This window comes from Grus americana, chromosome 1, assembly GCF_028858705.1.
Source record: "Grus americana isolate bGruAme1 chromosome 1, bGruAme1.mat, whole genome shotgun sequence".
NCBI classification, from domain to species: Eukaryota; Metazoa; Chordata; class Aves; order Gruiformes; family Gruidae; genus Grus; species Grus americana.
In genome coordinates, this window is record NC_072852.1 from 90,132,249 (window position 1) to 90,157,918 (window position 25,670).

Below are 25,670 nucleotides of genomic sequence, written 5' to 3' on the forward strand. Positions count from 1 at the left end.
CTTGAGGGACATTCCCTTGTCATCTCCTGTTGCTCTTCTCGCACCGCTTAAGTTTTGCTCTTCCACTGCTGCCAGCTAGGGAAACGGAAAGCTCCCCATGCTTAAGAGAAGTTTGCTCATGATGGCTTTCACAGAGACCCAAATGTCCCCAGTGCCTTGTTTCCCAACCTGACAGGCTGGGGAAGATGACCCTTACTGCCTATGGGAGCTTGAGGCAGGTACTAGAGAAGCAGGAAGAAAATCCAGGCCACAAAGCCATAGCATCACTCCACAATGAAAAACCAACCATGCTGAGACTCCCATGCCCGTTTGTAACCCTCTCTGCTGGATTTTGTCTGCCATTTAGCAGCAAAACTGACACCGAATGCAAAGTTTGGCACAATCAGCGTCGTCTGCAGCTGGAATAGGACTGTGGTGAGGCAGCCGGTGACACTTCTGCTGCTCTGTAACCTAGGATTTCAGAATGACATGGTGGGTCTTAAATCTCCTGAAACTTCCCAGAATCACTTCTAGGTTCACACAGGTACAGTAGATGTGAAGCTGAGATGTTCTGGCAGGGAGGTGCTTCTTTCCATCCCCATTATTCAGATTGCCTGTGAGTGTTGACACCATCCAAGATGAGGTGGTGCTTGCTTACTTGATGGTACTCAAGCTTCAGTTTGGGCTGGCACTTCTCACACATCCCAGAGGGCCATGCGCTCTCTCACGCATATCCAAATTCAAGTATGGCTATTACCTGAGGGAAGTGGGAGAAAGGAGGAATGCTCCCAAACTCACCCCTCCTTTTCCCAAGGCTGCACAGGACACAGCTTGTGATCCTGTGGCTAGAAAGTATGCATTGCAAGGTCTCCATGCCCGTGAGATGAAGGCTGCAAAATGTGCACGGGACTGAGCTTACAAGCTACTGGAATCTTTGTTCATGCTCTCAGCCAGCTTTTTCTACCCAGAGGTCTTGCTATACCTCAGGGACTGCATGACCAGTTAGGTCCAGTTCTTCCAGGGCAGCTTCTGCCCTCCGTCTCCCGATGCAGCTGTTGAAGCTAAATTACTTGCTACGGAGGCTGACACAAAGGCAAGGGCTCTGGCTGGCCAAGACTTCAAGTGATATGAATTTAAAGGGAGGAGGAGGAGGGGGAAAGGAGGAGGGGCTGTGTTCTTACATTACAGATGCCTCAGTCCCAAGGTCCTGAGCCAAAAGGATTGTCAAGATTAGAAACATTATCTGCATTCAAATCGCACTAGCATTATGGAATCAGAAAATACTGTAAGGGGATATATAAATGCTTGATACTGTAATGAGCAGGGGGCAACTAGCCAAGCTGCTGTGTCTCTGGCAAATTCTGTATTTTGCTGCCTTATGGGATTCAAATATAGGTGTGAGAATACGTCTTCACCTATGTGCTGGTCAGACTCACCTGCTGCAGTGGAAAGCAGGGAAAGCACGGGCAGGAGCAACGCCTAGACCCTGCATAGCTGGCACTTGAAAAAGCCACCAGAGGTATTGACACTCTGCAAAGGTCTCCTGCCTCCGGGCGCTGCCACAGTGGAAAGAGTTCCTGAGAGGCTCATGTTGCATAAAGATTTCCCTGGTGCAGGACTCCAGTGCTCTGTGCATGAGCACAAGCTGTACCGCTCACCTCATTATCTCATTACCGCGAAAGTCCCAGCAAGGAGGCAGGCTGCCCACATAGCTCTCAGCTCCATCCCCACAGGCACACTCTGTGCGTACGCGCTCTCCTAAATACACACGGTGTTGCACATCTTCTCTCAAGATCAGCCTCTTCAGAGAAACGTCGCCAGACACTGGTACCTATGGTACATACACCTCCGAGAGACAGTCTCGCTAGGCACAGCCACAGAAGCCCTGCCACACCAACAGGCACACCGCCAGCATTACTGTGACCTTTCTTGCCTCCCGAGCCCTAACGAAGTGTACGCTCCCACAGTCTCACACAAAGAGGCCTTCATCCCATCACCCACGTTTTCTTGACACGTTTACTCTTTCCCAGCAAGCTCCCACGCTCACAGCTGCACAGCTGCACCCACACCCCTCTGAAGAGCTACCTCACGTATACTGCATGCTGATATACATTACTCCTGATCGATGCCTCCTCTCTTGCAAACATCCCCGTTTGTGCCCAAGCATTTGTCTGTAGCAGGTGTTGCAGCTTTTCTGCACATTTCTGAGCTTCTTCAAACACTCCCAAGAAACCCTAACCATCTCCTGTGTGCAGGAGTCAAGAACTATTGGGTTTAAACAGCCTTGACTTTGCCCAGCACATGGCTAACATAGCTGTAAGTAAGTAGCCAGATCAAGTATGGGCTGGACTGGACATGATTGGACCGTCTTCTTCCCTTGGGCTTTCTGTGTTTTAACTTCTGGTCACAGTGCAGCCAGAGCCTCAAGTGTTGACTCTGAGGAACCGCTACACAACTGTCCCTCGGTGCAGGCACACGTTGACGTTTCCTAAAGATACTGATCCCACAGGCTCCATCCCTTTGTCCAGTAAAGGCAAATGCCCATAATGGGGAACAGAAAACAGTGTCTTCTGCTACCACCTGCTTGCAGATGTCTAGGGAGCTCACAGAGGTGTCCATCTCCCCTTGCATTACTGGATACCAGCTGCTCTCAGGTGCTCTAATGTGGATGGCTGTGGCCTGAGCCAGGAGATGAGACGCCAGATGAGTCAGACCGATGCTCTGATGCCTTATCAGTGGATGTGCAAATACAGACCAGTGCTCTGCCCCATTCAGGCAGTATCTCCTGTAAGCATGAGCCCTGAATGTGCAGCCTTACCTTTATTTCAAAGACTGGCAGAGAGCAAGGAAAGAGCAGTGAGACAGCCTGTTTCCAGCATAACACAAGCACCCCTCCTGCCTCACATGGCAAGCATTTCCCCCTAAAGACGACAGGCCAGTAGCCACAGGGGGATGAAGGTTGCAGCCATGTGGAGAATATGTCCTTCTGGAGGGCTTCAGGACAGGCCTGGGGACACGTATTTGGTGGAAGGGAGAAGACAACCATGTTCTCCATCGCTCCCCTTCGCCCAAGCAAGGTCCCTGAGCCCTGATTGCTAGGGTGCCTGCCATTGCCCCCCAGGATCTGAGGGAAGGGCTGAGTGCTGCCAGCATGGGGAGAGCTGGCCAGCCCCATGACGCCCTGGGGTGCAGGCGATGGGGCTGTCCCACTGCTTTTGCTCCCTGATGCCTTTAATTGCCGCTCGCTCTCGCAGTGGCCGGGCGCAGGCGGAGGCTATTTATAGCAGGGAGCCAAGGGGCTGCGCGGCCACGGGGGCAGTGCCTCTGGGTGACATTCAAACTAGCTTTGAGGCTGGGGGAGGGTGCTAAAATGGGTCCTGGGGGAGGGTGTTCCTCATAAATCATCCCGCCATCCCTCTGGCCATGGCTTTTCTTCCGCCCCCCTCTAGCCTCCTGCTGCCAAGCACAGGCAGCTGTGCCCTAATAGGGACATTCCTGTCCCGGAGGCCCCTGACCCCTCGTCACCATCATCCCCCCACATCCGGCAGTGTTGGGAGGGGTGACAGCAAGACGACCATCAGCATCAGAGGCATGCATGGAGCAGAGAGGGGAGAGGGAGGAGAAGGGGGCTCTTACAGCTGCTTCGTGGTCTCAGAGCATCGTTACTGCCTTGTAGGGTCTCCAGCATGCTTGTGGTGGGGCTAAGTTGGTCATCTGATGAATAGGGGAGCTCGTTTCCTAGGGTCATCCCATCTCTACGGAGCCTGTCTGGAATTCTCAAGGTCTCACCCAGGGCCGCTCCCACTGTGGGGCACTTGCAGAACGTCTCTCCTTTCCTCACATACCTATTTTCGCAAAACAGGCAGGAACTCAGTATCTTCAAGAGGCCCCTTCACCAAAAATGGTGGGAACATGGTGCAGTGGTTTCTGAAGCTCCAGGGAGGCAAACACAAGCGTGGCTGAGATTAGACTCATCTCTGCAGGAAAAAGACGGGACCAGGAACTGGCGGGTGGCTGAAACCTGAACAGGAGACATGGCTTAAAGCATTTTATAGGAGAAGGGACAGCTTTTGCAAAGCCAGGAGTCCCTCCACTTTATTTTGCTGGGAGCCTGGTTTAGCCAGCCCATTACATGTACGAAGGAAACATAATGCTGCAGTGCCCTGCATCCCCTCCAGTTTGCAGCCAGCGCTGCCTGGCACCAAACACTTCCAGAGTTAAAATATCCACAGTGCCTACATGCCACACTCCCTCGTGGGAGACCACCAAGGCATGAGGGAGGAGACAACTTTTGCTTTGTGTTAGTGGCACAGGTCTTTCTCCTAGCCATGCTCACTGCTTTTTTGGTGGCCCTGGTTCAGCCAGGAGCCCTCTCCCGATGCCCAAATGTCAAACTGCAGTTAGCATGTGTGGTATCACCAGCAAACTCAGTGATGCGACACAGTGGGAAGAAATCCAACCCTTGTGACCTCTGGGCAGTGTTATCTCAGCGGGGAGGCAGCATGTGACGCGTCCCACCCCTTGGTGCTGCCTGAAAGCAGAATATGGGTCACTTGTGTCTGTTGTGCCCTGCTAGCAGGGCATGATGCCCTTTAGCTACCCTGTGGTGCTAATGCCGCTAACGTTGGGCTCTCTGGTTCCTCCCACAGCTGGCGGCTCAGGTCCTGGAGCCCAGGAGCATTGGCTTTGGGATGGTGGACTCCAAGAAGGATGCCAAACTTGCTAAAAAGCTAGGTGAGTCCCGTATCTGATATCTCCGGAATAGCTTGTAGAGGGTGTTGGAGTGATGCCCAACAGCCATCCCCATAGAGGACAGCCAAATCTTTGTCACCAGGATGGGGAGGGTGATGGTGGCAAGTGCACACTGCCCACCTGCCCACCCCAACATGGGCAGGGTCAAGTAGGGGGGTGAGGATGAGAGGGATGAGCCAACAATCTTCCAGCAAAAAGCTTCCTGGCTGAGAGTACCAAACCAAGTGAAAAAGAAAGCCAATTCATGCCATAGCAATGAGAGGGTGGAAGCTCACAGCTTGCTGAGCAGAAACTGTAGATAGTTGTCGTGGAATAACTCCATGCTCTTCCTGCACAGAGACAGGGCTGACACAGTAGCGCAGAACCAAAACATACAGGGACGTCACATAGGCCCCCAAATGTCACCAGCCCCATGGCAGAGCGATTCCCCAGCTACTAATTGGGGAGCCACAGCCTTGCAATGGTTTGGCAACCACCAACCCTGCTGACTTGGTCCCCAGAGCAGAAGAGGAAAGTTCCTGTAAAGGTGAAAGGCTGCTGCATTGCCCACCCCTGGAAACGGCTGCCTTCCAGGGGCTGGCGATTCCTTCATATTTTAGTCCACAAAGCAGTATGGAAATACTATGGCACATAAATACAACAGCACATAAACGTACCACTAGACTGAAGGTCAGAGAGTGTTTAGGCATACTGGACTGTAATTTTCTTTCCTAAATTAGACGCTAAGTGTGCTGGTGGAAGCTAAACTAAAACTGAAAGCTTCTGCCTCTTCAAGAAGGAACAAACTACCAACCACCTTGACCCGTGGTACCCTGCCATCATGCATTGCAGGAGCTTAGTGCTGCTGATTTTGGAGCCTCCACTGAGATACTGTGGCAACCAGTCCTCAGTCCAGTGATACGCCATTCAAATCTGACAGCCTGCCATCTGTGGCTTCTCTGCCATAGGTTTCTAACCCTCTTGCAAGGCTAGCTAAGCTGCAGAGAGATGGAAGCTCACTTTGTTTTCCAGCTCACTGTTTATGTTCCCATAGTTCAGCCGTCTCTGGGCAGAGAGCACAACCCACATCAAAATCCAGTTTCCATCTAGTGTCAGGTTGTTCAAATTTGGGATGTCAGTTAGAGCCCGGTACTATTTACTGCAATATAGATAGCCAAGCTAAAACAAGTTCCTGGTACAGAATTTTTCCACCTGAGGCCAAACTGTGACCTGAACGAAAAAGTTCAACGTTTGGGAGGAAGCTAGCACAAGTTCTGCCTGAGGTCTGTCCCTCGTGCCATGAAATATCAGTCAGGAGATCGTTCAGGTTGTTTCTAGCTGGACCAAGTCAGTGAATTGGGAACTGCATTTTCCAAGGAGGTGTTGCAGAATAACAAGCAAGATACTCTGTAGTAAAAATGCTTTTAGTGGCATGTTGACCACATTATGTTTATTGTCTCATTTTTGCAGGGTTGGTTGAAGAGGGAAGTCTCTATGTCTTTAAGGAGGAGCGGTTGATTGAATTTGATGGGGAACTGGCCACGGATGTCTTGGTGGAATTCCTCTTGGATGTAAGCACAGATAAGTGCAGAGCCAGATAAAACCTCTGAGAGGTCTTGCTAATACTTTGTTAAAAAACACAGGGTTATCTTTATTTGAAATTCCACTCCTGCTTGCTGCACGCTGGAAGAGATGATGTTGTTTGCCAGCTTCCCAAATACTTGTCTGACCATGAGTTCCCAGGAAAGCTGGTACCTTTATATGCCACCAACCACTTATATCTTAAAGACATTTTGCTCTCCTGTTTATGGAGTATTTGATTGGAAGCAAGCAACAATCTCATATAACTAACTGCTAGTCACCCACCTCAGTTAGCAAGCTGGTGTGCAAACACTTTGCCATTTGCAAAATCTTTCAGGGTTTTTTTTTTTTAAAGAAGAGTTATTAAAAAAATAAATCCAAGAAGTAACATTCTCATAGAGCAACTAAAAAGAGCTCAATTCATTGGAAAAGGTATATGCTGCAAACTATTTGCCCATTTCTAGACACAACAGCACAAACAACGTAGTGTACTACTGCCTCTTCAGTGAACTTACTGAGTGCACTGCCATGAGTTAGAGAAGACTGTAGGAGTTAGTGCTCTTGGGTCATTTTGTGCACAGGCACGACTATGCACTCACTCTTGCACCTAAATGCAAAAGAGATGCTGACTCTCTCATTAACGTGTTGCACTTCTCTTTACATTTTATTCCAAAAGCCCAAAACCACGGTCATTGTTTTGTAGTGAAAACATTTTGCAGTGACTTGGCTTTCCTTTGAAATGAGGCTCCCCTTAAGAGCAGCCGTGCAATAATGCAGATAAGAGAGGTAAGGCGCGCAACGGAGCCGGCAGGGTTTGTTTCACAGGGTGGCAGGTTGCCTAAACAGTCACCTGCGGTGCAGGAGTGCCAGTGGCGAAAGGCACGGCCAGGGGAGAAGAAACAGCTCCCACAGGACCTCAGCTCTCCTACGGCAACGCGTCTGTGGCTGCGCGCTTCAGGTATTGTGGCCAAAACACATGCAAGTGGCTTCAGGGACAGAAGCGGGCATCTGCCCCACCCAGGAGGGCCACAGATGGGGCAGGACGTTGCTGTGACCCCGGCAGTGGTGGGATCCCTGGTTTCTGTGGCTCAGGCCACAACAGCAGCAGGGAGCTGCCCACACTGCTCTGGATGCAGCGGGGACACAGCCATACGCCAGAGCATCGCTCGCAAGGGGTGCAGCAAAAAGCTTTTTGAGAGGTTTTGCTTGCTGTGCTTTGTGTTGAGCCACTGAAAAAATCATGTTCTGTGAACAAAGGAGAAGAGCAAGTACTTCTATTTGTGTGTTTTCCACTCGAGGGAAAATACCCAGCAAAGCAGGGAAATAAGAGCAAACAAATTTGTGGTGCCTCAGCAGCCTGATCTCAAAGGAAAACAAACCCAGAAGTCCCCTACTCCTCTGTAAGCTGTACAGTGGCTTTTTTTTTTTCCTAGTGAAACCACACCTGATTTACACCGGTATTTCTGGACAAAATAATCAAATCAAATCTTTTCATCAGCAGTGGCTAGCTAAGAAAACAGAAACAAATTTTGGATCAAGGACAGGCTGAAGTGGCAGATAGGTCTTCCAACTTCCTCATCAACACTGTGACGTGTCTGGGGACAAAGCATGGGTTTAACCCATTATGCATAGGAGAATCAGCCAGGAAAATTCACATCCACAGACTTTCCACTGCTCCAAAACATTGTTTGGCCACCCTCTAGCATGCTGGGTTTAATGTTTTCCAAAAGCGAGTTCTCTGCAATGACCTCCTCCAGCAAATGACACTTCAAAACAAGTATATCCATCGCTCACAGAAGTTCAGTCCCCATACCAGCCCCTTTCAACTGCTCTCCCTTCTTCTCAGACTCTCCAAAGCCAGCTGCAATCACTAGCCCTTATCTCACATCACAGCAGGTCCCTCAGCATCCATTTGGGGTACTCAGACCTCTCTCAGCTTCCCTCTTGATGCTTCAACCTATGCAGTGAACCTACTAACGGCTCCCTCTGAAGGTGACCTGCATCCCTCGGTTCATCAAATTAAGGCAGAGAGCACTAAGTAGGGTTTCCTGCAGCAGAGAAATTGGGTGACCTCTTTCTCCCCACTTAGGCTGCTAGTGACACCCCCTGCCAGGCATAGGTTGGTGCTGCAAATCGTTGTGTTATCAAATGCATTTGTCCTGGCAGCTGCTAGAAGACCCCGTGGAGATCATAAACAACAAGCTGGAGCTTCAGGCCTTTGACCAAATTGACGAGGAAATCAAACTCATCGGCTACTTCAAAGGAGAAGACTCTGAACGTAAGATTAATATGTTCCTCAGGGGGCTTGGAGCCTGGCTGGGGGCACTGGGGTCAGGCATTGGTTCTTCTGCACGAACGTTAAGGGTGTTAGGAGTACATGACAGGCTGTGACAGTGCCAAAGTTGCTGGAGGATGAGGTGGGGTTGCAAGCAAGTTTCTGCTGTTGCTATGCACGAACCCATTCCTACACCAACAGCAGTGACCCTTCTGCATGGTGTCTGCTGGCAGAAGGGGTGATAATCCAGGATCTCCTGAAGTGAAGTACGTCTACCTCACCCAACCAGCTGAGGTTGCAGTTACATTGGGTGAACACCTAAAGGAAGCAAAGCTCCCCCTCTTATGAGCAGTGAGCCCAAAAGATTAAACAAACAAAGAGGGAGGGGGGAACAAAGGGAAAGAGAGGGGGACACATTAAATACTATCTTGGCAAACATAAAGCAGCAGTAAGCAGGATGCCTTGGGGCAGCCCGGCAGAGGCACTGGCCTGTTTCTCCTCACTGGACACCAAGACTGAGAAGAGGCTGGTCCCGTGCCCTGAGCGATGTGCAACTCAGGAACCATTCCAGGCAAACCCATCAGCTTTCACAAGCCTTGAGAAACCCTCACCCGAGTCTCTCCCCGGCAAGCCCCAGCGGTCTCCTCCGCCAGCCCTGAGCGCTCCCCCTGCTCACCGGGCAGTGCTGGCAGCGTGCACCCCACGCTTGCAAGGCTTGATTTTAGCAAAAAGACAGGTATTCCTACCTGAACGAGCAATGTATCACCACATCTGCTGTACTGCAGCGGCCCATCAACCTCTCCCTTCAGCATTCTCACCAGCTCAAAACGAGCTGCAGGGCACCTGGGGCAGGGTTGTTCAGTAACAAGTGTTTTGAAGAAAGGTGGGAAATGACTAATCACGCTTAGTGACCATTTAGGGAATGGCAGCAATCATTAATGCTGGAGCAACTCCATGTATTTCCCAGGCTGAACTACTGCTTCTGCAAGAGGGCAGCTGCAAACACCCTTATCAACAGGCTGGAGTTGTAATCCCTGGATCTGCTTCAGAGGGCTGCTGATTTCAGCCCCAGTTAAGTGTGACATGCCAGGATCTGTAATTTTCCTGAGCACTGTGGGGCTGCACAACGTGTGTTCTGTTTGCTCCACATGAAGTGGTCCTTGTTTGTAAACCCTGGAAGGTTAGAAGAAACATAGTGCCATCATCTGATGTATTTTGCAATAATTTACATTTGTTCTTCCCTCGTGCCTTCTGTGCTGATCAGAGCATGGCCAGCTCTCTGTGAAATCTTTTCTTCATTCCCCTTTTCTCCTTCCAGATTACAAGGCATTTGAAGAAGCCGCCGAACACTTCCAGCCATACATCAAGTTCTTTGCCACCTTTGACAAAGGGGTAAGGACCTCTGTAGGAGATCACAGACTCCACCACCTGTTTTCCAGAAGCTCAGGATGTTCCCAGATTTAATATCTGGCTCCAGCTTCTCATTTTCAGTGTTCCTGTAATTTGCGGTATTGGTGTCCGCATTTGGATTTGGCCCTGTCACAAGGTAGAAGGCCATTTCTGCAGTGCAGAGGCAGGTCCTGATCTGGGTTTGGAAACCAGCCCCATCAGGTTTGCTGGACCTTGACTTTGGCCTTGCTCTGCCCCAGTGCTTGAGACCAGTAGCGTACATAACATCAGTAGTTTTTTTTAACCAAGGGAAGATCCATCCCTATTTTGTTGGCCACCCGTAAGAGCGCATGCTCTGAAAGAGAACAAGCCCCTTGGCCTCAGCTCTGCCACCAGGAGAGACTCTGGGTAGGCAAAGAGGCACGTCAGGCTCACTCACCTCTGACCACCTGCCCTGCAACAGGTTGCCAAGAAATTAGGTCTGAAGATGAACGAGGTGGACTTCTATGAACCATTTATGGATGAGCCTGTTCACATCCCCGATAAGCCTTACACAGAAGAGGAGCTGGTTGAATTTGTGAAGGAGCACAAAAGGTATGTAGTGTACAGGACACTCCTGGCCATGGGAAGTGGGTAAAGGTATCTGTCATCACAAGCTTGGCCCTCTAGGGCATCCCTCAGTAAAAATTAGGATGACAACAACCTTTCGGTGATTTGCTGACCCAGGCTTGAGATTTTGGCTAGTCTTTTCCTACTCCCAGAGGTGCAAGTATCTGTGCCGCAAACAGAGCCCACCACCATGGGGCTGTGACAACATAGCTTCCCTCCTCCTCCCTGGTCAGTCCTCCCGCAAAAAGCAGGGAGGCTTGCAAGCAGTGGAGAGCAGAAACCTTGCCCTACTTGCCCATGCTTTTAATTTAGGTCTGTACAGAAGATGATCTTCTCTAAGGCCTCTCAAGCTAAAACCAAATTCTGTCCGGCCCCCTCCTTCCCCAAAACAGCTTCATCAGAGAGGGTATATCCCTCTCCTGATGTCAGATATGCCTGTAGGCAGGTTCTGAGCTCAGACCAAGTTCAGAAGAACTGTGATGAAATAAGAGGCTCCTGCTGACTTCAGGCACAGAGAAGAAGCCACTGATGTTATGGCTGTCTTAGTTCTCATCTGCAAAGGTGCTGAGCACCTACAATTTGATCAAGTCAGCAGGAGCTGTGGATGCTCCGTGCTTTTTGCAATCAGGTTTATTGCACAGTTTAGGTTCTCGGCCACCAACAGTCTGGAAGTGACTGGAAAGGCTGATCTTTTTTACACCCTTAAAAATATGGCACAGGATAGTCACGCAGGCTCTCTGCTGCTCCTGCAACTGCATTTCCCAGCAGACATTCAAGGGACTAGAGAAGAGTTCAAGAAAAGCAGAACCATTGATACTGTCAGGGGAGCCCGAATCGGGCTGAGCTGGAGGTTTGTGTTCACACACAGAGGGTTCAGAGACAAGAGATCATCTCCAGAGTCTGCGAGTCACCAGACTTGGAAACAGATCTCTGCTTTTTCTGAAATATGAAGGGGTCCTCTATCTCCCATGTCCTTGCAGGTCACTTTGCTGACCTCCTGACCTCAGCCCTTCCCATCTTTCTTCCCAAGCTCTTCCTGTCAGGCAGCAGTGTCAGGAGGCTGATTAAACGCAGTCAGCTAAATGCTAGCCTAATAAGGCAAGCTCTCCACCAGCACAAAATTGCAGTGGAAGCCCCCCAAGTCTTACATATTTCAAGATGCTATGTGGCACTTGGTAGGAGCGAGGGGGTGGGCCATATATTTTGCAAGTGCCGAGGCTCAGAGGGGAATTAAAAGGAGTCAAATGAAATCAGATGCCTGAGATCCCAAACCTGCCAAGGTGCTGCTATGGCAGGGGAAAAACCCCGGGGTGACAGTGGTACGTTCCCAGCAGTTAATGCTGAGTCTGTTGGAGCAGAAGTGCTTCTTCCTGCCTTGCCACCAGTAAAGGACCTAAAGTCCAATGCTAGAAGTGTAATTAGTCAGACACGGAGATGATCAGGCCTGTAGAGAAAAATGAAGCAACCTCAGCAGCTGCCAAGTGCTGGTTGCCTGTAGACATCTCGGCAGGATTGTCTCCTCTGCAGGAAGGTGTAGAGGACCACTCGCCTCCTCCCCCTCACACAGCAGATTTTCTCACTCTACCCCCACCAGCAGGCATGGGCTATCCCTCCGCAGAGGTGCAAAGTCCCGCTGCCACCTCTCCATTCTGCAGAAGGAGCCCTGTCACATCACTGGGGAAAGCACCCAGTGCTCAGCAGGACCCAGGCTTTTTGGCGTGTTTTAAACAGCCCTTCCAAAAAGGGCTCCCCGCTGCAGTGCCCAGGCAGGCTTCACCACCTCTTCCTCCAGCCTTGCACAGAATTTGGGATTTGCTGAGCTTCCACTGCAGCCTGGAGACAGGAGCTGAAGCGGGTGCCCAGGAGGAGCCCGTACGCAGCCTCCCGGCTGATGCTTCCCTGGGCAGCTGCAGGCGGTGGTGGGAAAGTTCATCCTCTCCCGAGCAGGTCAGGAAGCCAGCATTCGGCATGGTGGCGTCACTCATCCAAGGTTGCACAGCACGTGGGTGTCCAGGTGCCACGAATCCAAAGTCTCAGCCCAGATTTTGCTCTCAGTTGCACAAATACAAATTAGATGGTAGTTCCTCTGCCTGCAGCGAGAGGCCTCTGGCTTTATGCCTGTTTCGCATGCAAAATGCTGGGGTTGGACATCCCACCACCCCTCTCCCCCTTCTCTGTAATTGTGTAGCGATGTAGGGGCTGAATTCTGCTCCCTCTTACTCATCTAAACCTCACGTACCCCGCTCCCTCCAGCATATGGAAGTAACCAGAGTAAATCTCGAGTAACTCTGCAGCAACCAGTACAGGTGGGTATGATCAAATCCTTCTCCCTGAGTTTCCTTTCTCCAAGAGCTGCCCCCCAGAGAATGGCTAGGGAAAGCATCTTGAAAGCCAGGTACAAGTATGCATAAGTATATAATATGCATTCACCTGATATAACCTCCAGTTTCTGACTATCAGCAATGAGGACACTTGCTTGGTCAAAAACTGTATCCCTGATCTTGTGCTTAGTGGCAATTTCTTCAAATTCTATAGTCATTTTTTACCTCATTTCTCTTTTAATGCTGAAAGTATCCAGTTGTAATGAGTTTGGCAACTGAATTATGCATTGCATCAAAAGAGCATTCCTATTTGTTCAGTTTATACCCGCTACCTAATAACTTCTCTGTGCACCTACTAGCTTTTGTGTTAAGAGGAACAATAACTAGCCATTCCCTGTTCCACTATTTTTCTTTTTTCTCATTCCCAATTTTTAAACCCTCTGCAAAATCCCTCTTCAGTCACCTCTTTTATAAGATAAAGAGTTCTTGTCTATTTAATCTCCACCAAACAGAGGTCATTCCATACCTTCATTCACCACTGCCATGTTTCCATGTCCCTTTTTCAGTTGTTCCATATCATTTCTGTGATGGGATGACCAGAACCGCACAAACATTCACTGCAAAGGTGCATAGCATGGCTGCCCATTGCCATAATGGCATGATGTGTTTTACTCCTTAGTCATTTCCCAACTGTTTGTAACCTTCTTTTTGCCTTTTGTCTTTGGAGCTGATGCTTTCTCAATTTGTGACAGCTGGACCTCTTTCCTGAGAGGCAATAATTAATTATAACTAATTTAGAACCCATTATTGCACCTGTATAATCAGGGTTGTTTTTCTGCAAGTGTGTTACTTCCTATGTGTATCTATCATGCAGACACTCAAGTCTCAGGAGATCCTTCTGTATCTCCTCATAGTCAGGCCTGTGTTGGTCGTCAAAGAATTGGATATGATAAGCAAACACTGCCATATTCCTATTTCCCATCTTTTTCAGATTATGTGAGAATATGTTATGCATATGATCATGCCAAAGCATATGCTATGAATCTTAATTGGTGTCATGGTTTAACCCCAGCTGGCAGCTAAACCCTACACAGTCGCTTGCTCACTCACCCCACTGCAGGATAGGGGAGTGAATTGGAAGAGTAAAAGTGAGAAAACCTGTGGGTTGAGATAAAGACAGTTTAATAGGTAAAGCAAAGCAAGACAAGGAATTCATTCACCACTTCCCATGGGCAGGCAGGTGTTCAGCCATCCCCAGGAAAGCAGGGGTCCATCACGTATAACAGGTACTTAGGAAGACAAACACCATCACTCCAAACATCCCCCCCCCCCCTTCCTTCTTCTTCCCCCAGCTTTATATGCTGAGCATGACATCATATGGTATGGAATATCCCTTTGGTCAGTTGGGGTCAGCTGTCCTGGCTGTGTCCCCCCCCAACTTCTTGTGCACCCCCAGCCCACTCACTGGTGGGGTGGTGTGAGAAGCAAAAAAGGCCTTGGCTCTGTGTAAGCACTGCTCAGCAATAACAAAATCATCTCTATATTATCAACACTGTTTTCAGCACAAATCCAAAACATAGCCCCATAGTAGCTAGTACAAAGAAAATTAAGTCTGCCCCAGCCAACTGATCATTCATCCCCACCCTTCATCTTCCAATGTCATTAATCCACAGGAGGACCCCTCCTCTGATCTAACTGCAGCTCAGTTTCTTTGTGAGCCTTTAGTAAGGGACCTTGTCCAATGGTCCTCTGCAGGCAGCTCACCACATTGACCAGCATACCTTCACCCACTCATTGACTTGCTCAGGGAAGTCCAGCAGATCCATGGCCATGACTTTCCTCTTAAAGGCTAGACTTCTCATTGATGCCACCAGGTCCTGGCAATGTGCTGCTAGTCCCTTTGCCAATTTGTTCTAGGACCTCATCGACCAACACTTCTCTTTGCAACAGCTCCTAGGGCTGGTCTGCCAGGGAGACCTGCTCTGCTGGGAGACCCTCCCTGAGCACCTGATGCCTGAGTGAGCAGAGGTGCAAAGGATTACTTATGCTTGTCTGCTATGGCCTTGTGTTCCTGGGGTGCCACTTTAACACCCCAGTCACCTCTCAGCCTGCCAGGCTCTCTGACAGGCTTCCTGCTATGGATGTGTCTGAAAACATCTACTATTCTTTTTTTTTTTTTTCCCCTTTTTGAACTACGTCTCAAAAAAAATATGCTTTGACCAGTCTTATGGTTTAAATTTTCTTGCCAGCAGTTATTATGATTTAAATTTTCTTCCCAGTGGTTATTCTGTCTTCTTTGCTTCAGCAGAGTTTGGAAGGATTTTTGTGGTGGAATTATGCTGGGGTAAAACCAGGAGAAAAGGGGAAAAAAGCCCAGTGGGAATGTCCCAGGGACAGCAAGACAGAAGTGAATGGGTCACCTCATGCTCTTAGCATGGACAGAACAATCTGCCATGTGTGGGACATTCACCAGTGCATCCCAGCACAGAGAGGCGTCTCATCTTCCCAAGCACAAACAGCGGCTGCAGTGACTCCAGTGAGGGCAAGGGCAGGGTTTTACCACCATAAATAAAAGCATAAGTTGACCTACTGTGCCCCTGTGCTTGCATTCAAAACATGGTGACCAATGGCACCGACTCCAGCCACCAACCAAACACACCACGGTCACCTTTTCCATGATGCTGGCAGCGTCATGCGTGATGGTGCTGGACATGTCCTCAAAGAGTGTTTCTGTTTTCCTTTCAGGGCCACCTTGCGGAAGCTGCGCCCAGAGGACATGTTTGAGACGTGGGTAAGCATACGTGGTGGGAAGCCTTGCATCCCCTGCTAGCTCCCCACAAGAAACCGCTGCTCAAGAGCTCCATCCGCTGCTTCTTTGCCTTTGCCATCATGGTGGCCACCTCATTTGTAGCTGAAGGGTTTCAGCAACGCTGCTTAAACTACCTGCTTCAGTGCCTAATACCTCCACAACTCAGCCTCACCTCAGCTCCAATTTCTGGTGTCTCGGTGGGGCTCCAGTCAAACCTCTCTTTGCAATCGTCCTGTTCATTTGAAGGCATCCCACCACTCCTCATCTCCAGCAACTGCCTGGACTCTGTCCTCCTTCCCTGGGCATCAGTAATAGTTTTGTTGTTTCCAGGAGGAAAAACATCTTTCCTTCCTTGCAAAGCCACTTTCCCTCCCCTAGGAAGAAGGGAAAGCCTTGGCTGTGATGCCCAGTGCCTCAAATGCTGTGCTCAAATACTTTGCTCAACAGCAGTGGACAGCTGAGCTGGGACACGTTTGCTCCACAGAGGGAACAGGGAAAGCTAACCACGTGTGCCAGGCGGGTGTTGAGCCTTTGTAGCAGCCACGATATAGCCATAGAGAGCATCCTTCCCAAGGATGCTCTATCTTACCTAACGAGCGTCGGTGCTGGTGGTGGGGTGGCTTCAGTGGCCCGCTCACTGGGCGAGCTAGGAAATTGTACTGAATGGATGACTCATGGAAATTGTACTGGGACAATTGTACAATTCAAAATGCAAGCGAGGGCAGCCAGTTCAGTTAAATATATAGATCACGGAGCAAATCGTGCATTGATTGCACTTCTCATGGTGTCAGCAAGCTGCAAGTCAGCGATTGTGAAGAACTAACCAGCAGTTTGGCACTGATCACACGCAGAGGACTCCCCTGGTCTGCAAGTGAGGGGGAAGAGGGAAAGGGTGAAAATTAAACAAAAATTGTTTATAACAAATTATCCCTTCACTGTGAATGAGTACGATGTTAATAGCCAGTCAGGGACCTTCAAGTGCCAGCTGAATGCTAAAAAAACAAAGCTGAACAGGTGTTTCACAGACACGAAAGAAGATACAGTCATTCCTCCAAAAAGCTCCGCACATTTATAACAGCATTCAGTTGCCTCCTTGCTTGGCTGTGTAACATGAAACGCTGCAGGACTCCAAAGCACCAAAAACCTTGGGAGTCTTTAAAACAACAAAGCGAGAGGTAATAAAACCAAACCAGGAGTTATGAGTCACTTAGGCATGATAGCTTTTCATTTTATTTTGAAATACAGTTTCCGTATAGAAGATAGCTTCCTAGATCCACTGAAATCCCTCGAAGTTTTTTCATGGGGCTTCAGTGGGACGCAAATTTCACATGCAGTGGTTTTGCTTTCATACTGAACATATTCTAAAATAACCTCAGGAAAAGCGTGAATTGTCAGCGGTGGGATGTTCACTTTACCAGCAGCCTGGGAATACAGAGCTTGCCTCCGCTGTGAGCAGGGGACTCGTACCTACAGGAGACAACAGGCTGGGTTCTGATCTCGCTGCAAGTTCAGAACATCCCCAGTGCCTTCACTGGAGCTACTCCAGTTTTGTTTGCTGCCTTGGAGGTCAGAATAGAGCTATTTTATATAGCTATATATATATATATATAAAAAAAATTACGTATCGCATAGATACATTTTTTTTATTTCGCTGTCTGACAATGCTGCTGGCAAATATGGAGAAAAAGCAACAGTGTAGATTTTGCCAGCTGTAAGTGGTCTGAATCCCAAGTAAATCTGCCTAGAATGCCCCAGTGAAAACGTATTCCCTGAAGACACCAGCAAAGGCCCAGCATCCGCTATTGTTTTTAAAGATAATGTTTTCCACTTAATCTTTCAGGGCTTTTTTTCCTTTCAGTTTTTGATGGTGGCTTTGTCACCTCTGGGCTCAGAAGGGAAAAGAAATTAGCATTTAGATGGGAATTTTTTCTCACATTAAAACCAATTCAAATGGAAACTGGGACCGGCAGCGGGTGAGGAAGGCAAAGCCGATCCATGGGATAATTCAGAGATGACATTCATAGCAGGCAGATGATGAACTGTCCAGCAGATGCATTGGCCTTTGCCAATATCATTACCCCTTACTCACATGTCTCAAGGAGAAAAGCAGTCCACCATGCTGTCATTTCCCTCCTCCACTCATCAGAGCCCCAAAATGAGCCTCCCACTCAATTCCCCTTGCTGTTCATGGAGATCCTCACCTAGGGCAGAGACCCTTCACATCCCAAAAGGTGTCCAAGTGAGCCACCTTGCCTCTCATATTGTGAGGAAACCTCCTTTGCTGGCCCCAAAGGAGCAGGTCTGGGGGCTGAGCATGGTGGCAGATATTTGTTTACCTGCAAACCATCCCCTGGCAGCTGCAAATTTATGAGGGCGGGTGGCCTTGGGTATGGAGGATGAGCCCATATTGCCATGCTAGAGAGCCCTTGGCCTTCCCTGAAGGCAGAGTTTTACCCCACACCATTAGAAGCTCCCTTGCCTTTGCCATCATGGTGGCCACCTCATTTGTAGCTGAAGGGTTTCAGCAGCACCACCCAAATCAGTGCCTCATACTTCCACAACTCAGCCTCACCTCAGCTCCAATTGCTGGTGTCTCAGTGGGGCTCCAGTCAAGACTCCCTTTGCAGTCGTCCTGTTCGTTTGAAGGCATCCCACCACTCCTCATCTCCAGCAACTGCCCAGACTCTGTCCTCCCTCCCTGGGCATCAATAATAGTTTTGTTGTTTCCAGGAGGATGACATGGAGGGAATCCACATTGTGGCCTTCGCCGAAGAAGATGACCCAGGTAGGAGGCTGTTTTCCTCCTTGCATGACTCTCCATCACTCAAGATAGTGTAGTTTCATGTGCTTTGCATTGCAGAGCCCCGCACCCCAGCTGGGACGGGGAGCCCCAGCCAGCCGAGACAGGGAAGCAGGATGCTTCTGGGTGTTAATGCTAGTAGGTGCCCTAGCTGGGATTCAAATGCACGGGCTCTGGATATAAATGGATGACTGGCTGGGAAAAAAAAGTCATCCCCTCCACCCATGCGCCAGGATTTAGTCCCTAACTCTGTGGCTGTCTTGCTGTGTGGCTCTGGCAAGGTGCTAAGGGCTGGGTGTGTGATGTGCACGCAGGAAACCCGTGGGCATCAGCTCCTGAAAAGCCATGGCATCGATGCTTCTCAGCGCCGTCAGCATGCCGAAAAGCCTCAGCCTCTCAGGGGCTCAGTTCGTCCCTCGCCACAAGAAAATAGTGACATTGTTCCACTCCATAGAAGGATTACGAGACTTAATTCATGTGTAACTAATTTCAATACCCGGGGAGGATGCTTGAAATTAAAAGCCTTATTATCCGGAGAAAGAGCTGGGAGACAGCATTTTAATGAGAACTATAAACAACTCCTGTGTGCATAGGGGGGTGGGGGAAGTTGAAAACCCTGCAAGCAAAAAGTGCCTGCGTGTTTGCAGCAGAGGGTTGCAGCAGTTCTTGTATTGTTTCAGATGGTTTTGAGTTCCTGGAAATCCTGAAGCAGGTTGCCAGGGACAACACCGATAATCCCGACCTGAGCATTGTCTGGATTGACCCCGATGACTTTCCTCTGGTGAGTGGCAGGGGCTCCTTGCCTTTCTTGGTTTAATTCATGGATGTATGTGTGTATGTGAGTGCACAAGCACAGGAATTGCCCCAGAGAATTTGGGATGAGGAAAGACAGTAAACCAGGCCACGGGTGATCCCTGAGAGCTGCTCATTGGGGTCTGCCTCCCATGAAGGTGGTGTCTTGAGAACATCCCCAGAGCTGGCACTTTCCTTTGCCGTGTGCGGTGGTCCAAGCTCACGTTCAGCCTCTCTTCTCTCCCATGCACTCATGGATGCACGCTCTCCGCATCACAGCCCAGCTGGCTGGGTTAATGCAAGGGGGTCTAGCAAACATCCTTGTCTGAGCTTTGTTTCTCTCTCCTGCAGCTGATCACTTACTGGGAGAAGACCTTCAAGATTGACCTGTTCCGACCACAGATCGGGGTGGTGAACGTCACAGATGTGAGTAGCATGTGCCCAGAAAATCCAGCAATCCCAAGATTAGGGTGCTAGAAAGGACTGGATCTGAGGTCCACTGGAATCAGTGGGATTTCTGCTGCTAAGTGCAGGTAGACCAGGCTTTTTCTTAGGGAAAAAATGTAAAGACTTCACCATTCCTGTGTGCTCCTCGGTTCACGATATCTCTAACACTGAGCTTCAGGGCTTCAGTCTGCGCGTGTTTCTGCTGCTGAGTTGCACACAAACCATGTCTGACTAGGAAGGACCAGCCCCTGTGGTCTGAGCTTCAGGGCTTTGCCTGGTTTTGGTTTCAAGGCCTCACATTTCCAACCAGACCCACAGCATGCACTGTTGTCCATGACCTGCTCTGACTGCACCTGGGTGGGCTTGTGGGGGAAAAGTGTGTATGTTGGGGGGACAGCAAGCCGTGCTTAGAGGAGGAAAAGAGGACAAAAAGGAGGGTGTTTTTGCAGCAGAAGCAGAATGGCCCAGCTTGAGTGTAGGAGGGAAAAATGGTCATCGACAGATGACAGGGACCAACTGCACAGATTGCAAAAAGAAGCAAATAAATACATAGTCTTAATAAAAATATGACATAAACTGGTAATGGAGGGATCCTGCTGGGTTGAAGAGGGTATGCTGGGGCTCACCCAGGCCCACCTCCTCCTCAGCCACTGCTCTGTGGGTAGTGCTGAAGGGATTTGGGTGGGGAGAGGAGATGTGTCCACCCCGTGTCCAGTGGCAATGAAAGGTTTCCACACCATCCCACAGCTGGCATCTCTGCAGAGGGAGAGCTGCACAGGCAGATGCTGCTTTGGCATGGCTGCAGTGGTAGTGGTACCCACAGCATCCACAGCTGAGCTATCAGGCCAGCTTTCTAGCAGCTGCTGGTTTTTTGCTGGCCTTCAAGCCAGCAAGCCATGGGACTGATGTCAGGTTGCCTGCACAATGTGAACTTCTAAGGCAGATGGGAGAGGGACCTGTCTGACCCCCACCAGCAGAGATCCGGGGAGAGCTGCTGAGTGCAATGTAATATGCATCATGGCCCTGACATGACCACGGAGAGAAACCATTTTTCCTCTTTCTGACAGTAACAGTCCAGATGATCAGAAAACACATAATGTGGCATGCTCCAGCCTGGCTCACTTATTACCTGAGTTTATTTTTGATGGTGAAGTGCTGGGTGTTTTGATCTCTTTAAAATGAACCTGTGTGGGTATGTAAGTGTCTCTGGGAGCAGAAATCTCTCCACTGCAGAAGTGTTCATAATTTGGTGCTTGACTTCTTTGTGTTTGAAATTTCAGCCATATGGGAACATGATGTTTCATTAGAAGAGAGCAGAGAAGGACTTAGAGTTGGGACAACTGGCCAGGGTTGGGCACTGGTCCTGACCCTGACACTGACCTTGCTCCTGGCCCCCACGTCCTCTCTCCTGTACCTCCCCAGAAAAAAAGGGACAGCAAGGGAGATGATTGTGTCTCCTATTATAACAAATGCTGCAAGACCATAAGATGGGAGATGTGGTAGGAGAGGCAAAGCGATGGTGTTATGAAGAAAGTGGAGACTCTGGATCTTGCCCGTCCCATTGAGGGGAATGAGAGGAAAGTGCACAGGCTGGCTTGGCAGTTACGGAGCAGATGTGGTGCTGGCTGGATGCGAGTGGTGCTTTACCTGTAATAGAACAGCATCTGGCAGACCATAGGACAGACACCTAGAGAGTGGGGACCCAGTGGGTTAAGGCTTGTTAGCAGAATTGTTAAGAGCGAGACAAAAGGGAAGAGGGCCAAGATAGCATCTGTCACCTAAGATCATGAGAGAATTGAACAGACAAGCCAGAACTAAAGCCCAAGTTTTCCAGTCTTTTGCCCTTTTTACTAGTCCGCAGTATCTCATATCTTCATTATATTTACTACAGCTGGCCATGTTTAAGTCATGTCAAAGCTACGTTAAACAGCTATCAATGGAAATTGATGAAGTAGGATTGCCAGTGGCAAGAGAATCATATAGAAAGCAGTATTAGGCAGGAACTTATTATCCCACAGTCACTCAGAGACCTGCAAAAACTCATGCATTATCTAGCTTTGATATAGTAAATGCTTTGGGTTGTTGATTATAGTATTTGCAGGTTTTATTTCATTCCTCTTAAGTCTGTTTTCTATTCCTCAAGAGAGAGATTTAAGAAAGTTCTAGGTTGGTGGGTGATATCTAAAACAAACACTGAGCTCATTTCATTATTTTAGTGTTACATCACTGCATTCAGCCAAGTTACACAGGTACAAAGTGGGGCTTACACAACAGAGTAAAAATAAACACTGCTGTTGGCTTCGGTGGACATAACCCCTGTGACCCCATCGCTTCTCTCAAAACTTGCCAATACAAACACCATTGCTCCCAGCAGCCCCCACTGGCCCATCACATCGTAGTCGCTCAGGACTAGGGCCATGACGCACTGCAAAATATTGCAGCTTTATTTGCACAGCATCTTCTCTAGGTGCAGTGGGCCCACTCCTGTTCCCCTTATTTAAAGGTGTCACTTTTTGCTGCACAAGCAGGCCTGAGACCGGGGACAGGATCATTTACATGAAGCAAGAGCTGCATGCCTCTCCGTGGCTCTTTTTTAATTACAGTTTTGCTGTTTTAGGAAGAAAATATTGTAAGGGAGAAACAGCATTCCTTGAGCAGAAATTGCTCTGGCTTTTTAGCAAGCCATACAACAAAGAGAATTAGGTATCAGGGAAAGAAGTGAGGAGCATTTGCTAAAGCCGGTAGTTATCATCTGGAATATGAAAAGCACTTGCTTCTGCAACATCAAACGCTGAATGAGCTAACCTCACAGCACCTCTGTGAAATAGGAGGCTGATCCTATTTTATGGAGGGGAGACAGTGAAGGGAAAGAGTCTTACCCAGGCATTTACCCAAGGAACCTATAGCACAGCAGGGATAAAATCTTTCAGTCCAGATCTCAGAGACCATGTAAGCTATGCTTCCTGTCCCTGGGTAACAGCCACAATTTAGACAGCATCTTTTCACTGCATTTTAGACAGCATCTTCTCACTGAATCCCCCCATCCCCTCCAGTTTATGGAAGTAATGCAGACAGCTGTAGAGAAAGAGCAAAGGGCACCTGTAGTCCAGGGCATCGGTGTTTTTCACCATTCTTCAGATGGAGCATGGTTGAGATGATCTGAGGAAAGGCTCTTCCAAGAGGAGGAACTGCTATCACATATGGAGAGTCCAGAGCAATGTCCTGAGGCAAAGGTGATGGTAGAAGAGGCTGGGGAGAAGGGATGCTGACAGCAGGGTGTAAAGGCTGAAAGGAAGAGGTCCCAGAGGGTCTCTGTAAGGAAGGAGAGAAACACTGTGATGTCCTGTGAACTGGGGTGATGCAGGGGGAGCTGGCATAGGTCTCTTTATGCTCTCTTTATGGAGACTTGGAGTCTACAGAACTGGCCAGACAGGGTGAGGACAATGCATCAGGTGGCTGATGCTCTTGCTCATAGGTGTAAGCAGTGCAGGAGAGGAACGGGCAGACATCTAACCCAGTGCAAACAGTACCACATGCTCATGGAACCCATTGACCAGTCCCACTGCTTCTAGCCAGAAGTGACAGCACTTCAGGGGGAGTGGTAATCCCAGCGTGTGGGAAGAGAGACACTGTGGCTGAGCCTGCCCACAGGCTGTGGCAGAGAGGGAGCTAATGCCACCACCACCCCTGCATCCTACCTGTGGTCCAACCCTTACCCCCCCAATAGCAGCAAACCTGATTTCTTCCCTGTGTCTCTGAGGGTGCCTAATCCCCCATCACCTGTCCCCTCAGGCTGACAGCATCTGGATGGAGATCAGAGATGACGATGACCTGCCCACGGCCGAGGAGCTGGAGGACTGGATAGAGGACGTGCTTTCTGGGAAGATAAATACTGAAGATGACGATGACGATGATGACGACGATGATGATGATGACGACGATGATGACGACGATGATGATGATGACGACGACGATGATGACGACGACTAACTGTGACTCTGTGCCGTTTGACTTGTAGGGACTGAGAGGACTCCCCCTGCGGCAGGTCCTTCCATCGGAAGACCTGTGAGCGTCAGCAAGCACCGCTGCTCCTCTTCCCCCCCCGCCCCCTGCCCCACTCCCCCTGCCTCTGCCCTTGCTGGGACTCCCTGGCCTGATTCTCAGCGATGCTGAGCCACCGGGCCTGCCCCTGCGGCTGGCAGCACCTGCAGGCACCCAGCACCGCTGTAAATCATGCCTCCTTAGTAAGGATAATAGGAATCTGCAGAGAATCTGCCCCCAGTGCCCCAGGGCAGGAGGGAAGTGCCTGCCTGCTCGCTGCCAGAGGGACACAGGGAGCCAATTTGTATTTTCCATGCTCATCAGCCCAGCACTTGCATCCAAAGACCAAATCTCACTTCAAGACATAGGGAAGACCACTATAAAGCTTAGTCCTTTTATTAAACACGACACCCTTTGCAGCTACTCTGCCAAGACCAGTCAATCCTGCAAGTTCTGCTGCGGGAATGTGTAGCTACTCATTAACATGCTAGGAGCAGCAAAAAGCTTTGGGAGGAGAGGAAGGTTTTAGGGATGCTAAGTTTTCAGTGATTCCATATAATGACAGGATATTCTTGTCTGGTGGAGCAATGCAAAACTAAACACCATGGTCCCTGTCTGAACCTCTTTCTTCGTGAAAGCTCAGGCGAAAGATAGGGTAAGTGCAGGGGGTCTGATACGGGACATCAAAGCTTGCAAGTTCCGTGACCTGCTGGAAAGGCTGATACAGGTCTAAGCCCAAACTGTTGAGGCTGAAGATCATGGCACTGAGCCAAACTGTTCGTCTTAACCCAAAGAAACACCAGTGCGGACCCCAGGCCAGTTCCAAACATCTGCAGCCAGGTCTCAGCTGGGCCTGCCTTCCCTTTCAGGTGAACCTCAGCTGGAGTGAAGGTGGTGCACATGAGATAGACAGCACATATATGAATGTGGAAACATTCACAGGGGCCTACCCTGAAGCCCTTGTATTCCCCATGACCTTCCAGCTTTAGCTGACTTTTAACCCAAAGCCTACATACCATCTTTTCCCATGACCAAGATGTTGGGCGGGAACACATCCATCTATCCATCCAACCTTATTAGATGCTGGATAACGTGCGTTGGGCAATGAGCAGTGAAAGGATTCAAGCTGTTTGGCTTTTAAGTATTCAGTTGCACAGTTACTCCCTGCTTAGAGACTCGGATGTCCCATGGTAGCCTGTGAGAAGCCTCTTTTGACTGCAGACTGAGAAGGAGCTCAGGGCACCAGTTCGCAGTCAAGGGGGTCAGTCACAAAGCAAAGGGCCAGCAACTCAGTCCTGGTGAGTGCAGCACCATCCATGTGCAGGTCACTGCGACAGTGTTAGGTCTCCCTGCTTTCCCATGCCGGCAGATTTCAATTGTCTTAGCTTATTAGGTTTGACAATAGTGCAATGAATGGAGAGTCTGGAGATAGTTTTATCTTTATAAATACATTTATAAATATGTTCTCCAGTCATTCAGACTTGTTAGCATAGGTAGGGTACACATGTCCTCTCTTGCTACAGACAAAAAATATTGTTCTGACCTTTCTTAAAGTGGTTTACGTCAGAGGTAAGTGATGTTAACGGACATAGTGCGAGGGACAGAAGAATCAGAGCTCATTTTATGAATGCGAATCGGCCTGATGAGAAACAAGGTTTACACACTATATATTTCCTTTATCAGATGAACTGCAAAGCAAGATTTTATAGATTATTTTTTTCCTGCCTGTTGATCAGTCTCTTTGACTCTCTTTCTCTCTCTCTCTCTCTCTACATTAGCTGAAATAGAAATTTGAAACTACTGGTGTAAAAAAGCTGAAGTACTGATATATTCCTACGTGTGCCATATCCCCTTGGTGGATAGTGCCAGCATGAACAACACGCAGCTGGATATCTA

At 49.2% G+C, this 25,670-nt stretch overlaps 1 protein-coding gene across 1 annotated transcript in view; it reads left to right on the forward strand.

Moving 5' to 3' along the window:
- CASQ2 (calsequestrin 2) overlaps window positions 1-25,670 on the forward strand; it is a 35,165-nt gene extending 9,495 nt beyond the window's left edge. Inside the window, exons 2-11 of the mRNA XM_054829469.1 lie at window positions 4,629-4,713; window positions 6,181-6,281; window positions 8,458-8,569; window positions 9,885-9,958; window positions 10,419-10,549; window positions 15,631-15,676; window positions 18,425-18,479; window positions 19,175-19,275; window positions 19,638-19,712; window positions 23,526-25,670. Coding sequence (XP_054685444.1) covers window positions 4,629-4,713; window positions 6,181-6,281; window positions 8,458-8,569; window positions 9,885-9,958; window positions 10,419-10,549; window positions 15,631-15,676; window positions 18,425-18,479; window positions 19,175-19,275; window positions 19,638-19,712; window positions 23,526-23,723 — 978 coding nt within the window. The 3' untranslated portion in view covers window positions 23,724-25,670. The remainder of the gene's footprint in view (window positions 1-4,628; window positions 4,714-6,180; window positions 6,282-8,457; window positions 8,570-9,884; window positions 9,959-10,418; window positions 10,550-15,630; window positions 15,677-18,424; window positions 18,480-19,174; window positions 19,276-19,637; window positions 19,713-23,525) is intronic.